This window comes from Simochromis diagramma, unplaced genomic scaffold, assembly GCF_900408965.1.
Source record: "Simochromis diagramma unplaced genomic scaffold, fSimDia1.1 OVJJ01000486.1, whole genome shotgun sequence".
Taxonomy (NCBI): Eukaryota; Metazoa; Chordata; class Actinopteri; order Cichliformes; family Cichlidae; genus Simochromis; species Simochromis diagramma.
Window position 1 is genome coordinate 3805714 of NW_024387047.1, and position 25468 is coordinate 3831181.

At 39.6% G+C, this 25468-nt stretch overlaps 1 protein-coding gene across 1 annotated transcript in view; it reads right to left on the minus strand.

The window, feature by feature from the left end:
- Positions 1 to 1327: 1327 nt before the first annotated feature.
- The window catches only part of dntt (deoxynucleotidyltransferase, terminal), a 94311-nt gene continuing 70170 nt past the window's right edge, over positions 1328 to 25468 (minus strand). Inside the window, exon 11 of the mRNA XM_040044770.1 lies at positions 1328 to 1650. Coding sequence (XP_039900704.1) covers positions 1564 to 1650 — 87 coding nt within the window. The 3' untranslated portion in view covers positions 1328 to 1563. The remainder of the gene's footprint in view (positions 1651 to 25468) is intronic.

The window sequence follows — 25468 nt, forward strand, 5'->3', positions numbered from 1 at the left end:
CTTCTGAGAGCACAACAACAATGTTGTTGTTGTTAAATTGAGAACTATAGCCTTTTAATCCCTTTACACTTGTGAATTTTTAATGTGAAAGTAGCAGAAGATCCAATTTGCACTTGAACAACAATTAGGAAAAAGAGAGCTGAACAAATGTACATTTATTGAGGTCAGCTTGGTTTTTATTTTACTCTAGAGAAATTTAGAGACGATTTCTTTGGGGGGTTGGGGTAGAGGGGATCCGCCTTCGTTTTAAAAGTGAAAACATTAGATAACCCTGGAGATCAGGGAGCCTGTTCCATCTGGTTAACGCTGCAGCTCAGAAGCTTTAGAGTTTGTTTTGTGTCAGCAAGGTTGAAAGAGCAGCTCAGCGGGAGAGAAAGACAGAGGCCAAGAGGGAGAAAGTAGAAAGAGGTGGGAGAAGGGGAGGCCTGGGTCAAGTCCTCAAAGCGCCGGACTGTTCTACTTAAAAATCTTTAAATAGGGTGATTCACTAGAATGCTTTGCTCTCATCTGTCTCTGCTCTTGTTGCAGCATCCTGGGATAAACCGGAGGCTGAGCATCAGGAGGAAAGTGGGTTGGGGGATGAACGGCAGGGCAGGTCATGTCATCACTAAAGGAGCAAATCAGACGTACCCAAACAGCCCGCGGGGATCAATAAAGGTTCTTCATTAGAGGATCACCGTCCTGAAAAAAGGACACAAATCCTGATAAACAACCGCCATACATAAAACATAAGCAAAGTCAAAGCAATAAGATAATGGATGCTGGGGAGACAGAATCGCTTTGGCAGCCAAACTCCATTTGTGTGTTCAGCAAGCTCGTTTACCTTCCTTCTGAATTCTTCCTGATTTCCAACTGTAGCTGATTGCCTCTAATTTCAGCCAAGCATCTGGGGAAGTGGATTCATCGGGGAACAAAGAGAGGAGACGACTGGTCTTTGGATAGGGGAATGCCAGCTAAATGATCTCCAGTGGACGTAGGCTTAAATGGAGGCTAAATGGCGACGCGGAACGCTCCTCTATCTGAAGCTCATTACCCGCCTCTCAATCCCCCAAAGACCTGGCTCAGCTTCACACTGAGCACTTTCCTGCCAGGAGGAGGGTGATTACAACATTTTGCTCGACAAAGAGCTCCCTTCCCCCTCACTTTTCTCATCGTTTCCTGTCTTCTTCCTCTCCCTCCCTTTTTCTCAGTGGTCACCCCCTTTACTGCCTTGTTTCTTTCAGGCTCCCTTTCTCCTGCACCTCACAGGCACCCCAGGCGATTCATACTGACTGATTAGTCTTTTTATCCTGCCTATGATTACAACACTTAGAGACAGGAGCCTGTGAATGGTACAGGAGAATGTTTATTTGCTGGCAGACAATAGCGAATAAGCAGAATTTTGAATCACACGTCGTCATGTAATCTAGACAACAACAATATTGGCAACAACAACAACACAAAAGTGTATGGAAATCAAAAGCTGTTTGAAAGTGAATCACAGGAGAGCCACATAACGGCAAGCAGATGGGATAAACACTGATGTATGCACAGGGTATCATCCAGCCAAGGAGGAGCGGAGGCCTACGCATTTCTCTGCCAAGGCTCGATGTACTCGAGACCCAGATGGGCAAAGATGTCCTTTTCAGTTGTAGCTGCCAGGAACTCTTTCTAGAGAGAGGACACACAAACACAAAGTCAGTGACTTGTGCAGGAATTTGTCTCTAAGTCACCAGTGCAGACCCGTGGATTCTCAACTTGAAGTTTCGCCATTCCACAAAATGTTTGTGCCTTGCGCTCGCAGCCTCAACTGTGCTTGTATTTCAACTCATATCTCCACCACAAGCTGTCTTTCAATTTAGGATTTTATTCGCCTAGTGTGTGCCAAAGCTCAGACATGCTGTGATTCTTCAGATTTACATTTGAGCATCCACCTCCCTTCTAAACCCATAAAACCCCAACCTTGCTCTAAGTGATTGCTCTCTTCAGCAGATGAGTATTTTCCCTGGCAAATCACAACAGGGCTATTAACTACTGGCCATCTACCAGCGCCATGTGATGGGTTATGTCTTTATAGGAGTGGTGACAAGGCCTGACTCACCTTGGGTTCGAGACAGCCTGGAGAGAGAGGGGGCTGTGATTCTGACACGTTCTGCCCTCAAGTGCTAAACTGGACCTGACATGTTGCTGAGAGATGGTGGAAAAATCAAGAGCAAGTCAGCTCCCACAGCCAGCCAAAGGCAGAGATAACTGAGAGCAGCAAGTAGGAAGTGAAGAGAAGGGAAAACACTATAAGGCACAGCTCCCTTTATAATGGCTTGTTATTTATAATGCAAATGACACGTTTGGGTGGACTTTTTCAACTTGCAGTTTTTGCCATCATTTCTATCAGGAATGGTTTCTTTGTTCAGCAAAGTTTAAGATGAAACAAGCAGTTTAAATAGATCACCTTAGCCACTCTATTTGGAAGTTAAAGTGTCAGTGAGCACAACTGTGATTACCCAACTGTCAAATAATGCACTAAAAAAAGTATACCAATGTTTTTGCCTTTCACTGATCTACAGTATAAATTTTCAGAAGTGGTTTGCAGTCTATGATCCTCAGCTAACCATAGACTGCAAGTAAAATATGTGGAGTCGCTTCAATTTTATTCATATAGCACCAAATCACAACAACAGTCACCTTAAGAAAAAGACCATACAATAATACAGAGAAAACCCCAAGAATGAGACAACTCCCTATGAGCAAGCACTTGGCAACAATGTGAAAAAAAACTCATTTTCAAGAGGAAAAAACCTCCAGCCAAACCATACTCAACATCTATCTGCTGCCAACCTCCAGTTAAAGGGGAAATATGCAGATTCCCCAACCATATGACATTGCTGGAGGTTAGTGGCAGTTGCCAGGTGAAATTACTGGCAAAGAGCATGCTACATCAAAAACTTTGTGCACCATGGCAAATACGTTCCCTTTTACTCTCTCTGAGCTGTAGTGAAACTACAGGGTGAAAATCAGAAATTAAAAGTGAAAGCTGTGCCCCTCTGCTGAAAAGATGTGTGTGCTGTATGCAAACTACAGGTGGCCAAACTGATTGCAGAGGTTTTTGATGTTGTACCTTTATTGCAACCAGTTTCACGCCAGTGACTGCCAGCAATCTCCAGCAACCACTCACCAACTGGCTGCAGATTTTATTCCCTATCAACCAGTGGTTACCGGGGGTCACTAACAAGTCTAGGCCTGCATAAATGGTATATGGCCTGTATTTGTATAGCGCTTTTCTAGTCCCTAAGGACCCCAAAGCGCTTTACACAACCTGTCATCCACCCATTCACACACTGGTGATGGATGGCAAGCTACATTGTAGCCACAGCCGCCCTGGGGCGCACTGACAGAGGCAAGGCTGCCGGACACTGGCGCCACCGGACCCTCTGACCACCACCAGTAGGCAACGGGTGAAGCGTCTTGCCCAAAGACACAACGACCGAGACTGTCCAAGCCGGGGCTCGAACTGGCAACCTTCCGATTACAAGGCGAACTCCCAACTCTTGAGCCACGATCGCCCCCACATTAATGGGACATTAGCAATTAATTTCACAGTGACTACCAGCAACCATTTGTATCCAGTTTGGGAAGTTTTTTCGCTCATGACCTGTGGGTTCAGATGGTGCTAAGCCTGTGCAACTAAAACCTAAGACACCACAGCACCAACTTTACATTCACAGACTGGAGGCTCGTCATGTTGAACCATACTCTGAATTATCCATCTTTTTGGCTCTAACTTCAGGTGAATGTCTGAGACTATGAACTCATCAGCAGTGACTGAGCCTGACAGTAAAATAAAATAATGTAGCTGTTTCTGTGATGGGTGAAGTTTGCATCACCTGTCTTTTCGTGCATTTAACAAAATAAAAGTAATGTCCATTCCCCCAAAGTTACAGACCCCTCAATCGCCGTCCTCCTCCCTTCACACAGACCAAAATCAGCAGATTTCACTGCAAGCGCACAAGAAAAAAGACACATTTTCTCTTTTTAGTCATTTTTTTAGTCATTTGTCATTTTTTAGTCGGGTTGGAGCATCTATTATCCTCTGACATCTTTAGTTCCTTGTGTTGTTGGTCTTGATGTTGCAGTACCTTGGGGATGATTGAAAAAAAATGGGCAAAACAAGTCCAGATTCAACAATCATGTTTCCTAAAATTAGATTAATATCCGTGGCTAGTCTCTTCAGTAGCACTCATTTTTTCTTTTGCACAACACATTTAATCAGGACTGTCCAAAGAAATATTATCTCTCTTTCCCAAATAAAAGTGTGCTGTTGGTGAAACAGTATTACATTTCAGTAAAGCCATCCTGAGGCCCATTAACCAGTCCACCAATGCCTGTATTTTTCACTGTTCTCATAACCCTGAGCCCATTTATTGCTCTAACCACTCAAAACACATGAAATGCAGACGCACATCGCTGCAGTTTATGATGTGGCAAGCTATAGTGTATTAAACATACAGCTGATAAAAACTTAGAGGCAGGAGAAGAAAAGAGAGAACAAAGGAGAGTGCTGAACAAAGCCAATGTGGTTTGAAGTAAATACATATTTCTAACAACACATGGCAGGATTTATTGTCGAGAGGAAACAGAGGACAACTCGAAAGATCCGACTAAAGGAGAAAACACAAGACACAGATGAGATTCTCAACATTATCATTTTAGCCACTGTGCTGGATCAGGGCTAAAGCTGCACTGTCCACTTTTCTCAGTTCCTACAATCCTTACACGCCCTCAGGGAGACGTTGCTTTATTTACTTACCACAACACAGTGTGGTTCTCAGAGAGAAATCCACAAGCCTCGTGCACCTCTGGGTTCTTCCATTTGAGCAAGAAAAAGGAAATAATACTTGAAATGGCAAGCTTTATTCCAGAGCTGCTTGATGGACAAAAAAGGAACTTGGAGATGAAGAACAGAGAAGCAGTTAATTAGAAAGAGAGGTTATCTGTCTGAGGCACTCATGTTGTCAGTGACTGGCAAGCCATCAGCACCACAAGCCAAAATGGCACCGGTGTATGTTACTGCGAGCCAGTGTCCTTGACTTAATAAGGCACTAATCAGCTACATGTTTCTCTGTCGGCCGCGTAATGACATCCCTCATGGATGTGAGAGCATATCAGTTCCTGCAAAACATCTGCCCCTTCTCTGCTGCCCATCATCCTCTCTCTGCCACCCGTCCCACTGCTTGATGGATGGAGCTGATGGATATGGCTGCCTGCCCTACTCCGGCCTTACTCAACTGACACATCAAAGAGAGAAAGGGAGACCGAGAGACACTGAGACAAAGAGACGAGAGGGAAAACTTGGATAGCTGTTCACACCTACCCAGCCAGCAAGCATCCAAAGGACAGAATCATGAAGGAAGCTCAATATCACTCCGAACTGGCACAATAGTCTCACCACTGAAAAATCAAAAACCTCCACAGCTACAACATACCAGCAGTAAAATATTCAAAGTTAGGGACATCCAATAACTTTACCTCATCAAGTGAACGCATTTGCATATGCTCTAAAATGTGTACTTCATCTTGTTTGCTTAAAACCAGATGTGGTGAGTAATAAAGTACAAATATTAGGTTAGAATCTCCAGGTATCTGAACTTTACTTGAATATTTATATTAACTTTTCAGTTTTACTTCCTATATTTTCAGACAAATATCTGTACTTTCTACTCTTTACATTTTTACAACAAGCTTGTTACTTTACATTCAACACATTTGATGGAAGTCATTTTTCCGGACTATTGTGCACTTTAAAAACATCAAATCGATTGAACCTAAATGGAGGGAACAATAATACGTAAAAGACAATCCTATTGGTGTATCCATTATCAGGGCTTATTACGCATGACTGACATAAAAGACACAGAGATGAAAGAGACACAGAATACCTAATTTATACATTATTTATTGCACTATGGAGCTGATGGAGTTGAAATGGGCCGGAATGATCCGGAATAAACGAAGCTTTTTCAAACGGCTCAACAAATATCAGCAAACAAACAAACGGGTTATGTGCAGTTTGTGTATGCTAGCTAAAGCCATAGCTGTTGTATTTCACAGGGAGAGAAGAAAATGAGACATAAATTCATTCAGCGATGGAGAAAGAGGAAAATCGTTTGTTTTTAAAGGTAAAGACTGCTCAGTCACATTTTATAGACTGGAAGTTTAAAGCATGCATAAAATTTCTGATTTCATTTTAGAGTTTACTTTTTATCATATACAGTAATGGATCAGTACGTGATGTGTTGTAGACGGTTTTTTCATATTGTGAAACATCCTGAAAAACAAATTGAAGTCTGAAAAGTTTTGAAAAGTGAATATTTTACAGCTGGATGAAAATACAACACAGGCTACACTGGTCACCTTTCAGTACTGTGCTGAAGTTTAGAGACTATTTTAGACTGGTGTAGAGAAGCTGTGGTGTGATCATGATCAGTGTTTGGTTTCAACGGTTACAGACACCAATTTGAATTTAAGATGATAATTAGATAAACTCAATGAATTCCACCTTTATACTAGCTTCATATCGTCTAGCAGTGATTAATTAGCCACAATAGCTCGTGTAGCATCTGCCTATATCTTGCTGAATTTCTTTACACAAAGCGCAGGAGTACAGCTCACCTATCACAGCCTGTACACACACAAAAAAAATCTATTAAAGCACACAATACAAATTATTGTGGCCCATTTCTAAGTGATTTCTTTCCCCACACAACACTAGTACTATACAACCATTCTTACGGATCCCACACCTGCCAAATCTCACTTTAACCTTTGACTATTCTTATTTTCCTGTTTGGTGTGAAGCCAAAGTCATCCAGTATAAAGTATCTACATTACAGGCAACAGTAAATGGAGCTTTCTTTTGTATTTCCTTTTAGTTTTTCTTAGCTTGTATTCTCCCCATTAGAATTATATTAAGAGCTTAAATAAGATCGTATTCTTTTATTATTATTTATTATATTAATTTAACTTGAGGGCCAGTTAGCTTTGCAGAAAGATAGCTGGTAGAAATATTATCCGAAGCACCACCTGTAAAACAGGCTCCGTCATCATTTGTGGCTCCATTTCAGCCAGTAGTGTTGGGGATCTTGTCAAACTTGATCGAATTTTGAATGTGAAAAAGTACAATCAGGTTTGATTCATGATGTAACACCATATGGAAAGTTTCTGACCGGCAACGGCTTCATTTTTCAGCATCACAATGATCCCAAACACAGCGTCAGTGGAGTAAACGCAAACCTGGATAGAAAACACACACTCACTGTCAGCCATGGATTGGCCTCCCTTGACGAGGACGTCAAGACTAACAATGTGGTATCATGTTGACAGATAACACAACAAAAGGCAGCCAACAATCAGAGAAGAGCTTTGAATGTCCTTGAAGAAGCCTGGAGAACTATTATTAAAGACTACTTAAAGAAATGACGAGAAAGCTGCCAGAGCGAGCTCAGTCTGTTTTGAAGAATAAAGCTAATTGGAATTGTGTAAGCTCTGCGTTTGCCTGATATAGTGTGTTTTCATGTATGTTTATGCATATTTCAATAAATCACTTGTTTCCCATTTTTCTAGTAAAAGAAATGAAAGGTGGCCTAAGACATTTGCACAGTGCTCTACATCAAACCCTTTATGAATGAAGCCCCTGCTGCTCATCTTTCCTAACGCTTTTTGATTAACACAAGAATCAAGAGTTAGTGAAGTGGAACTACATGAGTTCAGTCACATACTGTATGTCAAAGCAGTCCAGCTGCCAGACCATAATGAGTTTGAATGGAATTTAAAATAATACATGTTGCAGTTCAACGTAGATCCTGCAAGAGCTGGACCTGCTTATAGAAATAAAGCTTTTACTACTTAACTACCAGTTCCTTTCAGCTTCAGCCTATTTGAGCGCACTGAAAATTCACTACCACGTTTTAGTTTCTGTGCTTATTTGAGTGCTGCAGCAAGTTGGTTCTTTAAAAAAAGAAAAGTGTGGTTTGCTTCACCAAAAAATACAAAACCAGGTCCCAAAAAAGCTGATGTTGGATAACCATATGGCCAGAAAGTTGCATCTAGAGGAGTTCTATCATGTCATAGTTGAATGTGTAAACAGTGTGTAAACAAGCCACAGCTTTTAAACCAAATCCTTTACAGGCATCATCATGTCAGTGTTTCACAGCTTGTTGAGCCACTTGACAAAAAACATTTGATGCAGACATAAAATGTTTCATAGTGCAGGTGTTGATTGTTGCACCCAGTGCTTGGTCAGCCACTGATGGCTGTTCAGCTAGCAATGTCAGCTATTAGGACATGCAATTAAGAACTTAAATCATAAATAACAATTTAATATGTGGGAAATTGTCTTACCTAACTCTACTCTATTAGACGGAAAAATAGCTTTAAAAAAACAGAAGAGAACTGAGCTAAAGGTCATGCAGACAAGTATGCAAACATGACCTGAAATCTATGCAAATTCACCCACGTTGTATAAGCCCTTTAGTAGGGGAAATGTATCTGAACAAAACCTGACAGTGCTGTCATCTCACTTTCAGTACTGACTGTCTGCTCAGCCGCAGGAGCAATGACCATGTATCAAGAACACGAGTGTGGAGGTCAGACTGAATGGCAGACACAGACAAAGCTTTCAAAAGCATCCGTTTCACCATGTTGTATTTTCACGGCTCTAATGGTACAATGAGCACATTCAGAGTAAAGAATTTAATGTGTGAGTCCATCAACCTTTAAATAAAGAGTACAAGGATTCCATCACAGAAAGCACACTCAAAGGGCAGAAAGGAAGAGGACGGCTTTTTCCCCCCGCATAAGTTTAAGATTATGAAATCAACTAATGTTCTCAGTCTGCTTTTTTTTTTTTATTTGCACTTTCGTCTTTTCTCTGACAGTTAGAAATAGTTAGAAATAGATCACTGTATTGCCAAGAGATCAAGAAAAAAAAACTATGATTGCCTCTAAGTTAATTTGTCTTTATTGCAGCACAAGGGAAAGGGCTGACAGGGGCAGAAAAAGTGGGAAGTCGATTACGCTCCTGTGTCTGCCTCCCCCAACGATCCGCACACCCACACTTCCCCTGTGCTCCGGTCTGCAAGAGCTCAGTGCACAGGACAGCCCGAGCAACCAAAGAGGGCACAGACACCTCACTAATCACACCAGCAATTAGTGCAAGCATCATAAAGCACCGCTGCCTATAAAACAGCTATTGAGTTTAGTGTTATCGTCATTACCCATCCTTCCCCGGCTTGCTAATCAGCTCGTGCACTGGGCAGAGAGGCAGATGGGTAGAAAATAATAAATTCCTAATCAGAAACAATGGGACTCTCACTCGACGTCCCTGGTGTTATGGCTCTCTGCTCCCGTGGAGGAGTAAACATTTGCAAATCAAAGTTATTTAGTTGATTAGGCTGCCCAAAGGCAATGAAAAGACACATCAAAGAGTCTGAGAGAAGTGTTGGATAAGATTCTTTTTTTTTCTGTGCACTGACAATGTTGCCAAAGCAGCAGCAGTTTGACACTTTAAAAATTATATTTCCATTTGCCTATTTTGCCACTGATTAAAGGAAGTAGCAATGACAGTTTCTAACAAATGTTTGCACAATGCTACACTTGAGCACTATTGTGTCTTGCTCAGCATGAATGCAAGATAAATCATTAGTCAGCGCATTTAACGCCTGCCCATTTTTATGGATAGCGTAACCCATTTAAAACAAGCTTCAAACATTCTCAAGTGCCTGTATGCAGAAAAATCCACATGAACAGTGCCGACATACTATATGCATGAAAGTGATATAATGTTAAGACCCCGTTTTAAGATGACTGAAAGCTTTTCTACTCTTTTTTTTTTTTTTTTTTTTTTGCATTAACATGTCATTATAAAGTAAATGTTGTTTGCATTGCTATGAAATAATAACACCATCGGCCTCTAGACAGGGTCTCTGTGAGCCTTGCTTTCATTACACAATTCTGTGTGCCACCAGAAACAAAATCCATCCTTCCATTTTCTTCTGCTTATCCAATTCACATTTGTGGGAGGGCTGGAGCCTATTCCAGCTGGAAAAATCAATAGCGCAGCCAAACTAGGAAGAGGGTGATGTTTTTTGATTTTCTTGGTAGTTATGCACAGGTAGCTGAAATGGAGACTGGGTGAAGAACTGAAGGAATTGCTAAAAAAAAACCCAAAATATCCCTGCTGTTGGAAGAGGCAAAGAAGGCTAAAAGGTACACTGACAATAACCTATAGCAAAAACAAGCATGACAATTTTATAGTATAAGTTGTACAGATAGTATTCACACCCAGAATTCAGCTGGCATTACTTCTATAGCACAAGAGAGTTATAAAACATGTCTATTTATCCTCCTACTTACAAGCAGGCATTTTAATATGCTGCAGATACTTCAGTGGGCATGATTTCCTTCAGCAAATGTCATAGCAGTTTTCCAAATATTTGCCTTTAACATTACGGAAGATGACTGAATACTTATGTACAGTAATGTGCTCGCAGATGTACTGGCAAAAGGCAACGAATGAGACAAAAATCCAAAAATATGCAAAAGTTATGAATGCAGTACAAACAAAAGCCTGACTAGGAACACAAGTAAATGTGAGAATGTTCAAAGACAATCTGGTAATGTAAATAATTTTCTTAGCCGCAGAGGGAACATGCTTAGTCATAGAAAATCCTTTGTTTTTCTATGCTACAGTTAGCATATTAAATCTAAATTAAAAAATACTTCACCTCTAATTAAAGTCAGACTAAGCTCATGAGTACAATTCAGTGATTTGCAATATTTTTAAAAAAATAAACAGCAGCTTTTCTTGCACTTCTCGAGCCACAATGAGGCGTACCAGGAAACCAGTTTGTCAGTTTTGAATTTGCTTAGCATAGAGACTGCATAGAAACTAGTGATCACTACGGGAAGACGCACCTGACCAATTGGCAAGTGGTTGCTGGAGATTGCTGGTAGTTGCTAGCTAAATGTGGTCGTAAAAACTTTTATGGAGCTGCACTGATAAAAGAAGATTCCCACGTTCACTCGTAGTCTCTATGCAAGATGCTGACTTCTCTATGATTACTCACCACCACTGAGCGGTATTGAAATAAATAAAATATTGAAATAAATAAAAGTAAATAAAATAAAATAAAAAAGTAAATCTAACGCAAACTGGAAACAGTATCCTTCACCTTCAAAATAAAAGTCGCATCTTTTGAAGGATTTTGTGGTGATGGTAAGCTAAAACCTTTATTTTGAAGGTAAATATTCTGCAAGCGACCATAACAATCACAAAGACATTTTTGTTACACTAACCTATTTTTGACTATCTGCAAACCTTCAGCAACCACTCTCCAACCAGTCAGGGAATACACATTTTTTCCTGGTGACTGCAGATTGGCAAAGGGTGTCTGACTAGTCTGTGCTACTGAGGTCTTAGTTATTGACAACCAAACTGTTTAGATAGGTTAGAGAAAAAATTATGTTTATATGAGATCAGAGAAGTGACACTATAGTGTGATGCCAAGGGGATCTTGCCCAAGGTCCTAGGAAGGGAGATTGGGCTCATGGAACTGCCTGAGTGATAGGTTTGACTCCTATGTCTGACATATGTTGGGCCTTAATTTTCTTTCTTTGCTCTTTTCTTCTGTCCAGTATCTACTGTCAGTTTGCCCCTCGACATTTGTTAGGCACTGAAAATATCATGCACAGCTAAACCCAACAAAGCCAAGCCACATGTGACTCACATTTAAAATATTATTTTTCTTTTACACACAAATAATAATAACACTGCTGGCCATCTAATAGTATTTTAAAACAACCTTTGCACTCCTTGATGTTTATTTGCTGCCAGGCATGTCATTTCCATTTGCTCCATAACCACTGACATGAAGTTCATCACTTGGCAGGTGTCTTGTGGATTGTAGGAGATTTCTCCCACAACTGTACAAATTTGCAGCTCCTGTAATTGTAGCTTGACTCATCCTCATGTGGACCCAAACAGAAACCTCTTCTAATGATAACAATAAATTAAGTTTTTCTGCTCCACTGAAGCCCATAAATAATTAATTGGTTTGTTGACGAGGGGATGGTTTAGCATGACCAATTTGCTTCCTGCTACAGACAGTGTGATCAGATGCTGCTGACTCAGCAATCCGCTCATTCTGGTCAATTAGAAACAGCACATTAGCAAAATATGAGCTTTGTTTAGAATGTTTTTATGACACATTTTCTCATTGATAGGAGCCGAGAGCTCAGGAATCATTTCATTGGGCACTACACTGAAAAAATGGAATGTTATATAAGCAGAGAACATCTGAAGGTTAGACATGTAAGCTTCTCTATACCTAATCACAGTTTTGGACATGCATCCAAGCCATCTTTGCTTATATTATGCACTGCCAATATTACACTTTATTAGGTCCATTTTTGTCTTCAGAGTTGCTTTAATTCTTCGTGGAAGAGATTTAGTGAGGTGATAAAGGGTTGGTGCTAATCTCCTGTTCCATTACATCCCAAAGGTGTTCTGCTGAGTTGAGATCTGATGGCGGTGGAGGCCATTTAATTACAGGGAACTCATTGTCATGTTCAAGACACCGGTTTGAGATAATTTACAATTTGTGACATGGTGCATTATCCTGCTGGTAGCAAACATCAGAAGTTGGAAACCCTGTGGTCATAAGGGGGTGGACACAGTCAACAACAATACTCAGGTACACTGAAAAAAAGGCCATGTTGGATTTACTTGATTCAATAATGGACATTTGTTGCACACAAATGTTTTGCTTTGGCAGAAAATTAAACAACTGAGTTAAATCAACACAACTTTTTCATATTCAATAAACCTGTGCATTTTGTGTTCCTAAAACGCGATTGAAACATGTTCAGATGAAGTTGAGCTCTTGGAATGTTTTAATCCTTCACAATTTTGTCATTTTATTTCAACACTATTCAATAACTTTTACCCCAATACTACTTGCTCACTTAAATACTACATGTTGTCTTCATATTACATAATGTTCAACAAAGTCTAGATCCTGGTTACCATAAAAATTGAATGGATTTACAATGACTACCATCCTCCGGGTTGCAGGAGGGCTGGGAAATAACCCTGAAATGATAGGTTACGAGGCAGGGTACACCCTGGACACCTCACCAGTCTATCACATAGAAACAAACAACCATTTACACTTACATTCACGGGTAATTTAGAATCACCAGTTAACCCTAACTCTAATAACTGCATGACTTTTAACTGTGGGAGGAAACCAGAATACCCAGAGAGAAGCCACTGCAAACTAGCCAGAATGTGGATTTGAACCCAGGACCTTCTTACTGTGAAGCAACAGCACTAACCACCATGCCAACAATCTAGGAAATACAGGAAAGCTATGATTTCCTGTATTTGATGCAGAATCTTTTTGTTTTTGTCCTTGACAGGTTAATCCACAATAAATAGCAATAGCATGCACGTGGTGTGTGTGTAGTTCTCTGCCTCTTATAACTCCAGTGATTTTCCTGCAGTTTGAAATCTTGTGCGATCTTGTGAATTTCATGAGTTCAGCAACTAACCACTCTTACTAGATTGTATCAGGTCGTCTCAACAAGAACAAATTAAGTTTTTGAATTCCACGCAAATCCTACATGATTTAATTACGTTCATAGAAACATGAAATTATTGTGTTCAAATTACAAGTTAGACTTTTTTAATGTAACAACCACCCAATTTACTTTTTTTGTATACCAAAAAAAGTAGAGGTGGCTGCTCGACTTGACTGAGATGGATGCCTTCCTGAAACCACGATCTAAAGAGCGCGAGTCTGAAACCCGTGCAGTGTCGCGGGATTTAACATTGCTATATTATTGACTTACTTCACTTGAACATGATATGAACAATTTAATCTACCCTCTCTGCATATCATGTAGTTTCTACACTATATAGTTACACTTAACTTTAAAGCATGAGGCAATTGTGTTAAATACACTCAAGATGCTTATGTAAATCCAAGAGCTGGCCAATCCCTTTTTTTCAGTGTAGGTTGTGGTGTTTAACAGATGCACTAGATGTTCCAAAAAATATGCCGTATGCCATTACACCACCAGAAGCCTATAAGCCATTGACTCAAGGCAGTGTGGATCAGCATGTCTCATGCTATCTATTCTCAATTCTAACCCCACCATCTGAATTTCACAGTGGACTCATCAGACCAACAAATATTTATTTTTCTAATCTTCTGTTGTCCAAATTTAGTGCTGACAAAAATGCCGATCACGTTGTTGTCTTCTGCTGCTATAACCCATCAGCTACTCATTGGATATTTTTTGGACTGTTCTCTTTAGATCCTAGAAATGGTTGTGCAGGAGAATCCAAGTTGATCAGGGATGTCTGAATTACCCAGACCAGTCAGTCTGGCACCAGCTGCAAAGAAAATCACTTAAATCCTATTCTGATGCTCATTTTAAACTTCACTGTGTTGTCTTGACCATGTCTACATGCCTAAATGCATTTAGTTGCTCCCATGTGACTGGTTCTTTAGACATTTAGGTTAACATAACAACAGTACCTAATGATGTGGGCAGTGAGTGTAGAGTACAATGCAAGTATTGAGCCATTTGTCCTCTCTTTATTTTTCAGTTCAAAGGCAGCGGCAGACCTTTCTAAAAGTGGTCTTGTAATAGTTCTCCATGCTTTCTGAAGAGCCTTCAAAGTTCATCTTTGGAAGCTACTTAAAGATATTACAAGAAAAGCTCGCCTAAGAGACTTCAAGCTGTGTTGAAGAATATGGTCATATCAAATATTTACTCTGAAGCTCATTAGAACTGTACAAATGTCATACTGGTTTTCCATTTATTTTTGTGGGTTTCAATAAATCACTGCAGCTATTTCCCTTTTTCCTAAAAAGGAAAAGAGGGGCATCTCAAGACTTGTGCACAGTACTCTATATTTTACTAATATCATACTATTATTACTGCACACTCACCCCCTTTATACTGAAAGAAAACCTGAAATAAAATTGAGTTCTTTCTATAAAATCAAGGACATCATCAGAAAGGCTTAATAAAAACCCTTTTTACATCTAGGTTCTGCTGATTAGACAATAATGTAAATGTTTTACCATTCTTAATGCGACTTTTGAGACTTTAAAATGAAAAATTTGGACTGTTGAGTGTTGGGTAATTATTCACTGTGATTAACCCTAGTGCCTGAATCTGGATGCGGTGAGAACCAAATAAATCAGGCATGAGGGCACACGGGGTTCTGTTTTTATAACAGCGCACTGCCTTGTGCATTTTTCCCAGATGCCCATTGCTGTATTTTGTTAATAGAACTCATTTTGTATTTTGGGAAATCATTGTGGTGGTAAATGTACCACTGGAGAGTCAAAGGTGTGCAATATTGTGTGTCAGTCATAATCATGCAGTGCAGGGTAATTTGGATGTCAGAGCCTTGAATCGTGCGCTTACGGAGAATCAGAGTTTCATGAAAGTGAAGGCAGCCATTTTCTATTATTTTCATGGCTTTAGTCTGCATATCAATTGATTCTAACAAACAACATGTTTAATTCTACAGCACTTCATCATCCAATGCAGAGCTATACATCATGACGCCCAGAGTTAACAGGCTGTCGAGCCATCCTTCGTCTTGCAGCTCATGTACAGTTTCCTACTCTTCTCTTGGGATCTGAGAACATGTAGCCAAATATGTTATCTCCTCTAAAAGCGGTTTGATTTAAAGTACCATATATGTACCTCAGAGTCCCATTGGGAGAATCATTTATGGAAGTGAGTCTTTTGTGCTAGAGTTTTACTCCATTACAAAACTGCCTCAGTGCGATTGATCAAAGCAGACTCCTTTTAAAAGCAATGAAAGCGTTCTTATTTGACATGTTGAATCCAATGCACGGCCGGATTAATGGATTCCTCCTCATCACACCCTGGTTCTAATACAGTGTCATTGTTCCCAAAAGGTGACAAAAAAAAATCAGTCACCACATCCTGTTTCCTACATCATTACACATGTGGAGCTCTGGAGGAACTGTAGCTTGTCATCTTTGCTTTGCCCCCCCCATATTTTGTCCAAGTGTTGGTTCTGCACACAGAAAATGCATCACCTCTGAGCAAGAGGACTCTGATCAACAAACAGTGCTCAGAATAGCTCCTAAATAACCCTTCATGAACTTGGTACAGGCTGAATCATCACATTACATCTACTGACAACAGAGTTGCTTAACACTTTTTACATAAATTTCTAAGCCTTGTTTTTCAAACCCTTGCACTTATATCACCATTCAGTGCACTTTACAATGTACACTGGCACCTAAACACATCGCAGCCTATAATACCAGAACATTTATGTCTTTCAATTCAGTCAGTAGATTTTTTTTTTTTAGCTGTTACGTTTGTTCTTTACAAACCAGCTCCATCTGGAGCAAACATCTGAAAGTAAGTGACACTTTCTCTCAAGCAGGCAGCAATGCACAGCTTTATCAGACATGGAAAGTTAACCAGATGTGCGAACCCATTCAGTCCATCTGCACCCTTGAAACTTTTTTCTTTTCTTGTGGCATTTTGTTTGAAAAAATGTATATTGTACAAAGTGTAAATATAATCTTTGCACGGTTCATTCTAGAAACACAAGTCATAAATGGGCTAATTGCTGCCTCAATGGGAAAATAATGAACACTACAACTGAAATCAAACAGGATAAGTTAACCTCAACTGTTTTCTAATGACTTGTAGTCATTAGCAATAGCAGACAATCTGTAGCGCGGTGGGGCATTTGTGGAAGCAACCTTACTGACGACAAACAGTTTGCAGTAACAGCAAAAGGTGTTTTTAACCTGTCCTGTTATAATTTCAATAACAACAGTAGCCTTCACTTAATGACTGTGCTCTCAAAAGTCAGCACAGCTTGGGTCAAAGTTCAGCTAATTTGAATAGATGGTTTCGCTGCTCACACGTAGACTTGACCCTGGCACAACCACAACAGATAATATACACAATTAGCTAACTACCCCATATAAACACCAAAAAATGCTATTGCACCACATGCTATTCTGTGTATGATGGTCTGCTGAAAGTAAAGCCTGGACTACATAACACTGCCGTCTACATCAGTCTTTTAAAGTGACAGCATGCTGTGATTCAGTTATTCAGATATAGATCACTTGTATATTAACATTCCCAATTTAGATATACCCACGGCACTGACATAACAAGACAGAGTGCATGAGTAATATTGTAGTACGTTGTGCAATTTTTGACAGTAAATCAAAGCAAGATTAAAGTTGGGATTTCTTTTGGGTTTTTTTTACCACAGTAAGTTTATTTTGATCATTCACAAAGTCATCCTACATGTAAATTTAGGGTAAGTAACTATTTACTTTCATCATTCTGTCACATTGCCGCTATTATAGCACAGCAAATGCACTTAACTCTTGTTTGAAAACACTCGCATGTGATGCTGCAGGTATGTGATAAACTACAAGCGGGACCATGAGAGGGAGACTGGCATCAGGTGTCTCATGTTCTTGCCGTATAGAGCGTTCTCTTGAAGAACGGTGTATTTTAGCGAGCTGAACAATTCCAGATGCTGGAGAGACACATGCACAGTCTGAGAGAGTCTATTAATGTGAGGCACGCGTCGGGACTTAATGCTCCGTTGGATGTGATGCAAAAATGGTACAAGGTTACGAAAAGTAACCGCGGTGCACATTCAGACTGCAGCTGACATGATTACATGCTGTCGGAGTGCATGTCTAGAAGGGGTTGGAGCTGACAGTAACTCAGCCACTAGTGTGGAGCTCCACTGCAGATTCATTTAGTGATAATTGAGATTCAGCAAAGCCACTTTACTGTGAAAAATCTGTTTATACATATCATATATGATGCTGTTGTGCAGTGAATCCTCCCACGCTTTTTACCACAAGACAAGGCTAGAGCATCCCAGTGACTTTTTACTCAAGTGTCCGTGTAAATAAATCATCGGGTAAACTGAAACGAGAGCCTGGATGGAAGGGTGCCTGCACCACCGCAAGGGCTGTGTCAATTAATGTTAGATGACAAGCAGACAAGGTCCAACACCAGGCCTTCCTGAAACCTACTGCCATTCACTTTCATCAATAATGGACGAGGATCTGTCTCTTGAGTGAGCCAGCACATCCTGGATCAGCTCTCTCATTATTTTCTCTTTTTTTGTCCCCTTGTTCCATCTCCCAAGTTTACAGAGCAACTCATTTCTTCTCTTTGTGTAATTCCAGGAAAATAGTTTGCAGGTTGCAGGATTCAGGGATAATAGCCTTCTATTGAATTTTTTTTCCTTTTTTTTTTTTTAGTAATGCAAAACACAGCCTCAATAGAATCTATAAATACTTCCCATCCTTTTTTCCACCAATTAAGCGCTGGTAACAGGCACTGTGTGGGTGGATGGGAGGCTGGAGAAGTGGAGGCAGATGTACACTGGTGTGGTGGTGATGGTGAAAAGGGTGTCAGGGGGAGAGAGGTAAGAGAATTAAAATGTAGTAAGTGAACAGATAATATTCATGCAATTATCCTGGATGTACTTTTCTTCTTTTAGAAATGCTCCTTCCTCTAAACATGTCCATCACTCGTTTCACCCCTAATTCCCCTTAATTTCAGTCTATTTTTCAACAGTTCCACATTCCCTCCTCTATCATTACCCCCTTCTGTCAAGCAGTAGCTGTCAATATGATTTATCAGTGATGCTAACTGATGTAGTTGTCCTACTGTGAAGGCTGATTAGATGACCATCCTGCTGCTACAGCCTTGTCAGGGACTACAGTCTTCAGGAACGGTAACAGCATTGCCCTGTCTCTGCCCTTCTCTTCATGTGTCACTCTTGCTTTTTTTCCTCCCTTGTTTCATTGTCATTGCTGTTTGCCTTCCCTTTAGCGAATTTCCATATTGAGTGTTAGCATCAAACATCAGCCTCTGAAAACTGTCCGCATAAATTGAAAATTACAGCTGATTTTTTTGAAGCCCGTTCCCCTTCTTTACAGTGCTGTAGATTTGCCCTATATGCCCCAGAAAAACTGCAGGTGTTAGACATAAACAAATTCTACTCCATCTACAGAAAATGATAAATTGGAACACAAGACCAAAGCACAAACTGTTTGTCAAGAAGCACTTAGAAGCACTCCATCACCAGAAAGTAGGATTCAGCATTGTGTTGCCCTTTGTAGCAAGCATTGCATGGCTATTTATTTATGGCTATTTTATTTATTTATATAGTGCCAAATCAAAACAGTCTCATCAAGGTGCTTAATATTGTAAGGTAAAGACCCTACAATAAGACTGAGAAACAGCAACAATCAGATGCAAGTATTTGAGACAGTGGGAAGGGAAATTAAAGAAGCCTCTATTAGAACCAGGCTCAGAGAGGGGCAGCCATCTGCTGTGACTGGTTGGGGGTGAGGGGCAAAAGAGACACTTTTGAAGTTAGCCAGAGACTGATAATAACTATCTATCCATTCTCTTCTGCTTATCCTTATGGGGGGTCTGAAGCCGATCTGAGCTACCATAGGGCGAGACGTAGAGGAGCAGACAACCATTTGCACTCACATTCACATGGGCAACTGAGAATCAACAATTAACCTAACCCCACTAACTGCAAGTGTTTGGACTGGAGTTAATAATGACTAATGATTCAATAATATGAAACTCATAGCGGCTCGCATCAAATTGTGATTTTCTTATATCTCAACTTTTGGGCCTCATTCACTAATATTTGCGTAGCAACATTCCTACACTAGGCAAAAAATGAATTTGCACACGCGACTGGATTCACGCCATGTGTGCGCTGGCCGTTTTTTCTCAATGCCACGCATGACATGACTTCAGTGTCGCCATCACTAAACTTCTGTGTTCAGTGCGATGATGTTGAATATTCCTGATAAGTTCTGTCCCTTCTCATTTAGTTAAACACCTTCTCAGTGACACTAAGAGCAATATATATCGTTTAACAAAATGTGAAAATATCTTTATCTTTGGTTAACCAAAGACCATCTTCCTGATTTGGAAACAGGCTCAATTTTTCATCAAGTGTCAACTTGGAGTTGACAGTTATTTAGTAGAACCGTTTTGGACGAAAACTAATGACATTTACTTCAGCTTCAGCTATTTTTTTGTATCTTATACTTATTACATATTGTTATATTGCTAACTTAAGCTGGAGAACTGTAGCGATTTTTCCTGTTCTAAAATATTGTCAGCATGTTAGGATTTAGCTTAGAGCTTTGCAGTGTCCTGAGCTCCACTTCAAAGGATCACAAGTCTTTATTCTTTTCTCAAATGTTTTACCAAAATTCTGAATTTAAATATAAAAATACATTTTAAAAATACATACAAAAAAAAAGCAAAAATATCTAATACAGTACTTCCATGTGAGTAAAAACAGATAAAATCATAAACTGGTTGACTACTTTTTAACTGGCTCTGCACCACTAATCTTCATCAGCTTGGACCATTATTATGCCAGCCATCCCACTCCACACTCCCCAGTTCATCCCATTAAAGTCCCTTAATTGTTTCCCTGACCTCTGTGTGGAACGACCCAATCAAATAGCCAATGTATCCTGAAATGAATGTCCATATTTGCATTGTTCACTTTTCATTAGGGTGTCATTAATTTAGTGGCTGGAGAAAGCAGGGATCTTATTCAAGGGGAAGGAGGTCAAAAGAAGACCTTTCACAATGAGAAGGTGGCCAACTCATTTTTATTCCACAGCTCTTCAAGAAATATTAGTTACAATTGATTAAGAAATCAAAACTCAGTATTTATACTCTCTATATATACACAAACCACATGTGCTTCAAATATAACAAACCAACACAGAATAAACTTGCTTCCAGTTTTGTATTACAGTTTCTCAGAAATCCTCAAATGTCTATGGACTGGTCAGAAAATATCTGGAATGAAATCAGACATAAATGTAACACCTTCACATTACACTAACTGAATGCTGCCACTGTATAATTCATGGTGAATTCACCCCGATTTAACTGTCTGCATTCCACTACAGTCAAAACCTTTCACGACCGACTCAGGGACTTGCCAGAGAAAACATCCAAACTGATCAAAGTAAATCCTTAAAATGAAAAATTCTTTGAACCCTTTTTGACTGTCAGAGAAAAAATTGGAAATATGTGCTGGGCTTTTATGGCAAACATGCAAACCCCAGTCTTTGTAATGCTGAGTGGCAGCTCCCTTAAAGGAGAGCAGGGTTTTTAATCAGAATAAATGCAAGAAGACACTGAGACTTGTTGTGAGAGGCATTAACATGGTCAGAGGATCGGCAGGGAAATTTGAAGCTCTTAGTGGAAATCCTAATTACAATGCCTGGACACAGACTGGAAGCAAATGAATATCAACCAAAGATAAGAAGCCAGGCAAAGTGCAGCAATACATGGTCAAACCAAAAGCTTTTGTCTGAATTGTCTTTTAGCAACTACTAAGCATTAAAGACAATCCCAGAAATATGCTGTTTACTGCTGGAAATACCATATGGATCCAGATTTAGTAAAACACGAACAATCTGATGGTATTTGCTGTTATCTTTATTCCATCTCCATTGTTTGACTTGTATTCCGTCTACAGTGCAAGGCAGGTGAAAAGGTTAGATGGTGAGGAAGAAAGTGGCATTTCAAAATTAAAGGCCGTGCAGAAAGGAGCGATTTGTTTAACAGTGAAATTTACCCTTGGTGATTTTTAATTTTCGTTTTTAGGCAGAAACAAATGATAGATGTAATTATGAAGTGTCGTGGTACCATAGAAGTGAACATATAAGGACGTCTTACCATTCTGACTCGTATGAAACATAAGTAAGTACTCGGGGACCAACAAAGTAAAAAATCTGCTCCATACTTAAATATCCCACCACCTGATATGGTAGTATCTCAGAAAAGGGCCTGGAGTACCCTGTTTTTAAAAACGATGATGACAATATCAGATTTGATGGGCATATGCTACTTTCCACTTGCTTCATTCAATTTCATCCCCAGTTGTGTGCTAGCACTGACATCAGAGGAGTGTGGTGGCCAGGTCAAACTGGCTATTATATCCCACAACTGCACTGTGATGTTATCTTACTTCTTATGACCTGAGCCACTGGATCCATCTCTCACATCCATCTTCCAAGGGCAGCCAGCCACAGAAGCAGTATTTTGCAAATGCCACCACAAGGTTCCCAAGCAACTCGTTTGCATTGTGACACTCAGACCTCTCTGGCACACACAATCCAGCAGCAGAGTCATCCTTTCTTTAGTATTAGATAGAATCTGTGAATGCTGACGCTTGCACATGCATCTGGGACTGTTGGACTTCCTTCCTTTTTGTTACCTAGTATTTAAATCTAAAACAAGACAAAGCAAAGATACCAAAACATGATAACATCCAAGTGGTCCTTAGATTGATAATTAGAAATGCTTAATGCTAAATTCTGCACCGTTCAAACAGCCTCATAGCTGAACAACTATGAACTGATCTTCTTGAAAGGTGTTATATAATTAAAATTTTACTCACCTACAGTGCCTCTATGTGCCACATGTGAATATTCTACCATATGTACATTAGCACTACATTTAAAGCAGCTGATAGGAATGTGAGTGCTGTATGTATTTGTTTATAAATCACACTAAATAAAAATAAATACCTAAAGATGGAACTTTATGAAAAATTGCATCAATGGTCACGCTAGTGGGAAAGTTCGGGTATCATCTGCATACATGGAAATGTATCCAGTGAAACCTGCTTCCCACATTTTAGATTTAGGTTAGAGCTTACTGGTCATGCAATTAGCTTGTCAAGGCTAATTGTTGCAGGCAGGAGGAAGGACCCAAATGCAGGACTCGGTACACACGGGGATGAGCTCAAAAAGGCAGCTTTATTTTGCTGTAAAACACTAAAATACTACCAAACAAAACCCAACTCGGAAAACTTGAAACTAAGACTAGGGAACAGGAAACTAGGAGTTACAAGACAACATGGAGTATGGAGCATTCTGTGGCCATTAGGAATAGTTAATTTTTTGTGCCTTTTGAGCCTTAAGATTGATTAATATCAAGTATAACAAATGCATCATAAAGTAGAATAGCTACTTCAGGAAGAGTAAATAGTAAGAGAAGAGAGAAAAGAAAAGATAGCTATGGAAAGAAAAGCTAAATAAGAATATAAGTTTCTCTATTCACTTCTTTTAAGAACACTTATGAAAAAGTATTCCCACAGTAGCTCCATGCTTGTCTTGAGTTTGTCACCACACACTGCAAAAATGCACATGTGTGCAATATTTGGGACGGTCCAATTTTCTAAATCCTATTTTCAAATCCGAATGCATCTTGTAATCTGTCATTTCCTGTCCTTATCTCCCCAGTATAGGTGGGAGCTTCTCTTGGAGCACAAGACGAGGTTTTATGAGAGAAATCTGCAGCAGACGGCCTGTAAATACAAGATATGTTGAGACTTTTTAAATCCTGAAGTCTGATCCCTTCTTAAGAAGCCATTCCTCATCCAGCTCTCCTCTGCTGCAAGATGTCTTCATGCTGTATGTCAGTCTTTTTTATAACTGCCTGATTTTTTGCAGGCAGTGCTGTCACATCAAAGAGCGTTTTTTGTTGGCTCCACAGATGATAATCACCCATTTACAATAAATGACTTGGTACTTTATTGCCAAACATGACGTTTCCACGTGCAGTGATGACATTTATGTCTGCATAGATGGTGTTTCCACCTACAGTGATACCTATTTCCCCCATGATGAGGACGCTTCTGGTCATTTGACATTTCTGCATTGTGTTCAAGTGACAAAGATTTTTATTGACACGTTTTAAATCAGGGTTGGTATAAAACTAATAGTTGAGTCAGATCGTGATGTGTAACTGGATTGCCAGTGTTCTGCCTCCAGCACACTTTACCCAGACATAACCCTTTGCCAAAACTGAATGGGAGTTTTTCCAGAAGAATGTCTCTGAAATATCTTTTATTTCTGCTGCGTGTACATCTGGTCCTGATACTTCTTTCATTACTCTTATTCCAAGTGTGAAAAGCTTTCTAAATATTTCAGAATGCACATTCCTTTTTTCATTTTTAATTAAAAAAAAGAATACATGTCGCTTCAGAAAGCCACTTCACACTTTATTCAATTTAACAAAATTTACTGTGTTGCAGAATAGTTATAAATGAGACTGATTCAGACTGATGAAAAGGTGAAAAAAGTCAAATTTCTTATATAAAAATGTATTCAGAGCCTCACTGGTTTATAAAGGCTGTTTTAGAAGAGGCAGTTTTTTGTTCTTGGGTAAAGCTTAATTTTTACTTCTGCAATAAATCTATGCAGAACCTACAACAGCGCCTAAGCAAGTGGCTGATGATTTTGCTAGGTGTGCATGCATTGGTCTGCAGTTTTAATGCCAAAACACTGGTTGGGTTTTGGTCGCACTCTTTGAGATTATTCATTCTCTACCAGCTGATTTGAAAAATAGTAGCAGAAGAGCAACTAGCTTGAAATGTGTAGGAGGAAACAACAGCACCAAACCGTTCAGTCAAAAGCTTTGCAGGCTGTGTTGAGGTAATGTGTAGTAACACTTCTAAAGAGCTGTATTTCAGACAGTTTACAGCATGGGCTTTTAGAAGGGTTTGTGGTTACAACATATCTGCAGAACAGCTTTAATACAGAAATATAAAATCCTATTTAAGTATACAAGCTTTGCACATGTGGATTTGGGCAATATATCCAATTCTTCCAGGCATGTTCTCACCAGCTCTTTACATTAGTAATACTTAGAGTTCAATTTCTGTCTCATTCAAGGTTTCATTCAAGACTTCGGAGGCTCTGTTACAGTGATTGTTGGCTTCTTTTTCACCTCCTTTATTAAATCTTTAGATAGTTTTTCAGCTTCTTCCTGATCAATGTACATAAATACTGATAATTCTAGTACCTACGGGTACTTCATCTATTGTTTTATCCAGATTGATTCACATGTCTAGGAGGAGTTAGTGCAATTTAATCATTACAGTAAGAAATAATGAACTTAATTATAAAAGGTTTTACCTGTCAGTCCTAATCACCACTAAACGTGCTGTTCCTGCATCAAGTCAAACACAGTTCTTGGATGAATAAGGGTTAAAAGTAAATGAAAGCAAAATCAAATAGTGGTTGCAAAATAAACGACTAGCAACCCGCTCACAGCTTATAACAAAACAGACCATCCCCAAACTAGAAGTTAAATAAAAGAAAGAAGAAAAAAATGAAATCAATTTCTGTATCTGAAAATAGAACACCAAGTGTAGCAATTACTGGAATAATGTTCCTGGGATGCTCTGTTTCCACAGCAGTAATAACAAGTGACTATAAGGCAGCCTGTAATCCTCTTAGTGTGTATAAACATATTGTTTATACCTGTGTGAGACAAGGAATAAATAAACATTTCCTCTTAGTTGCTT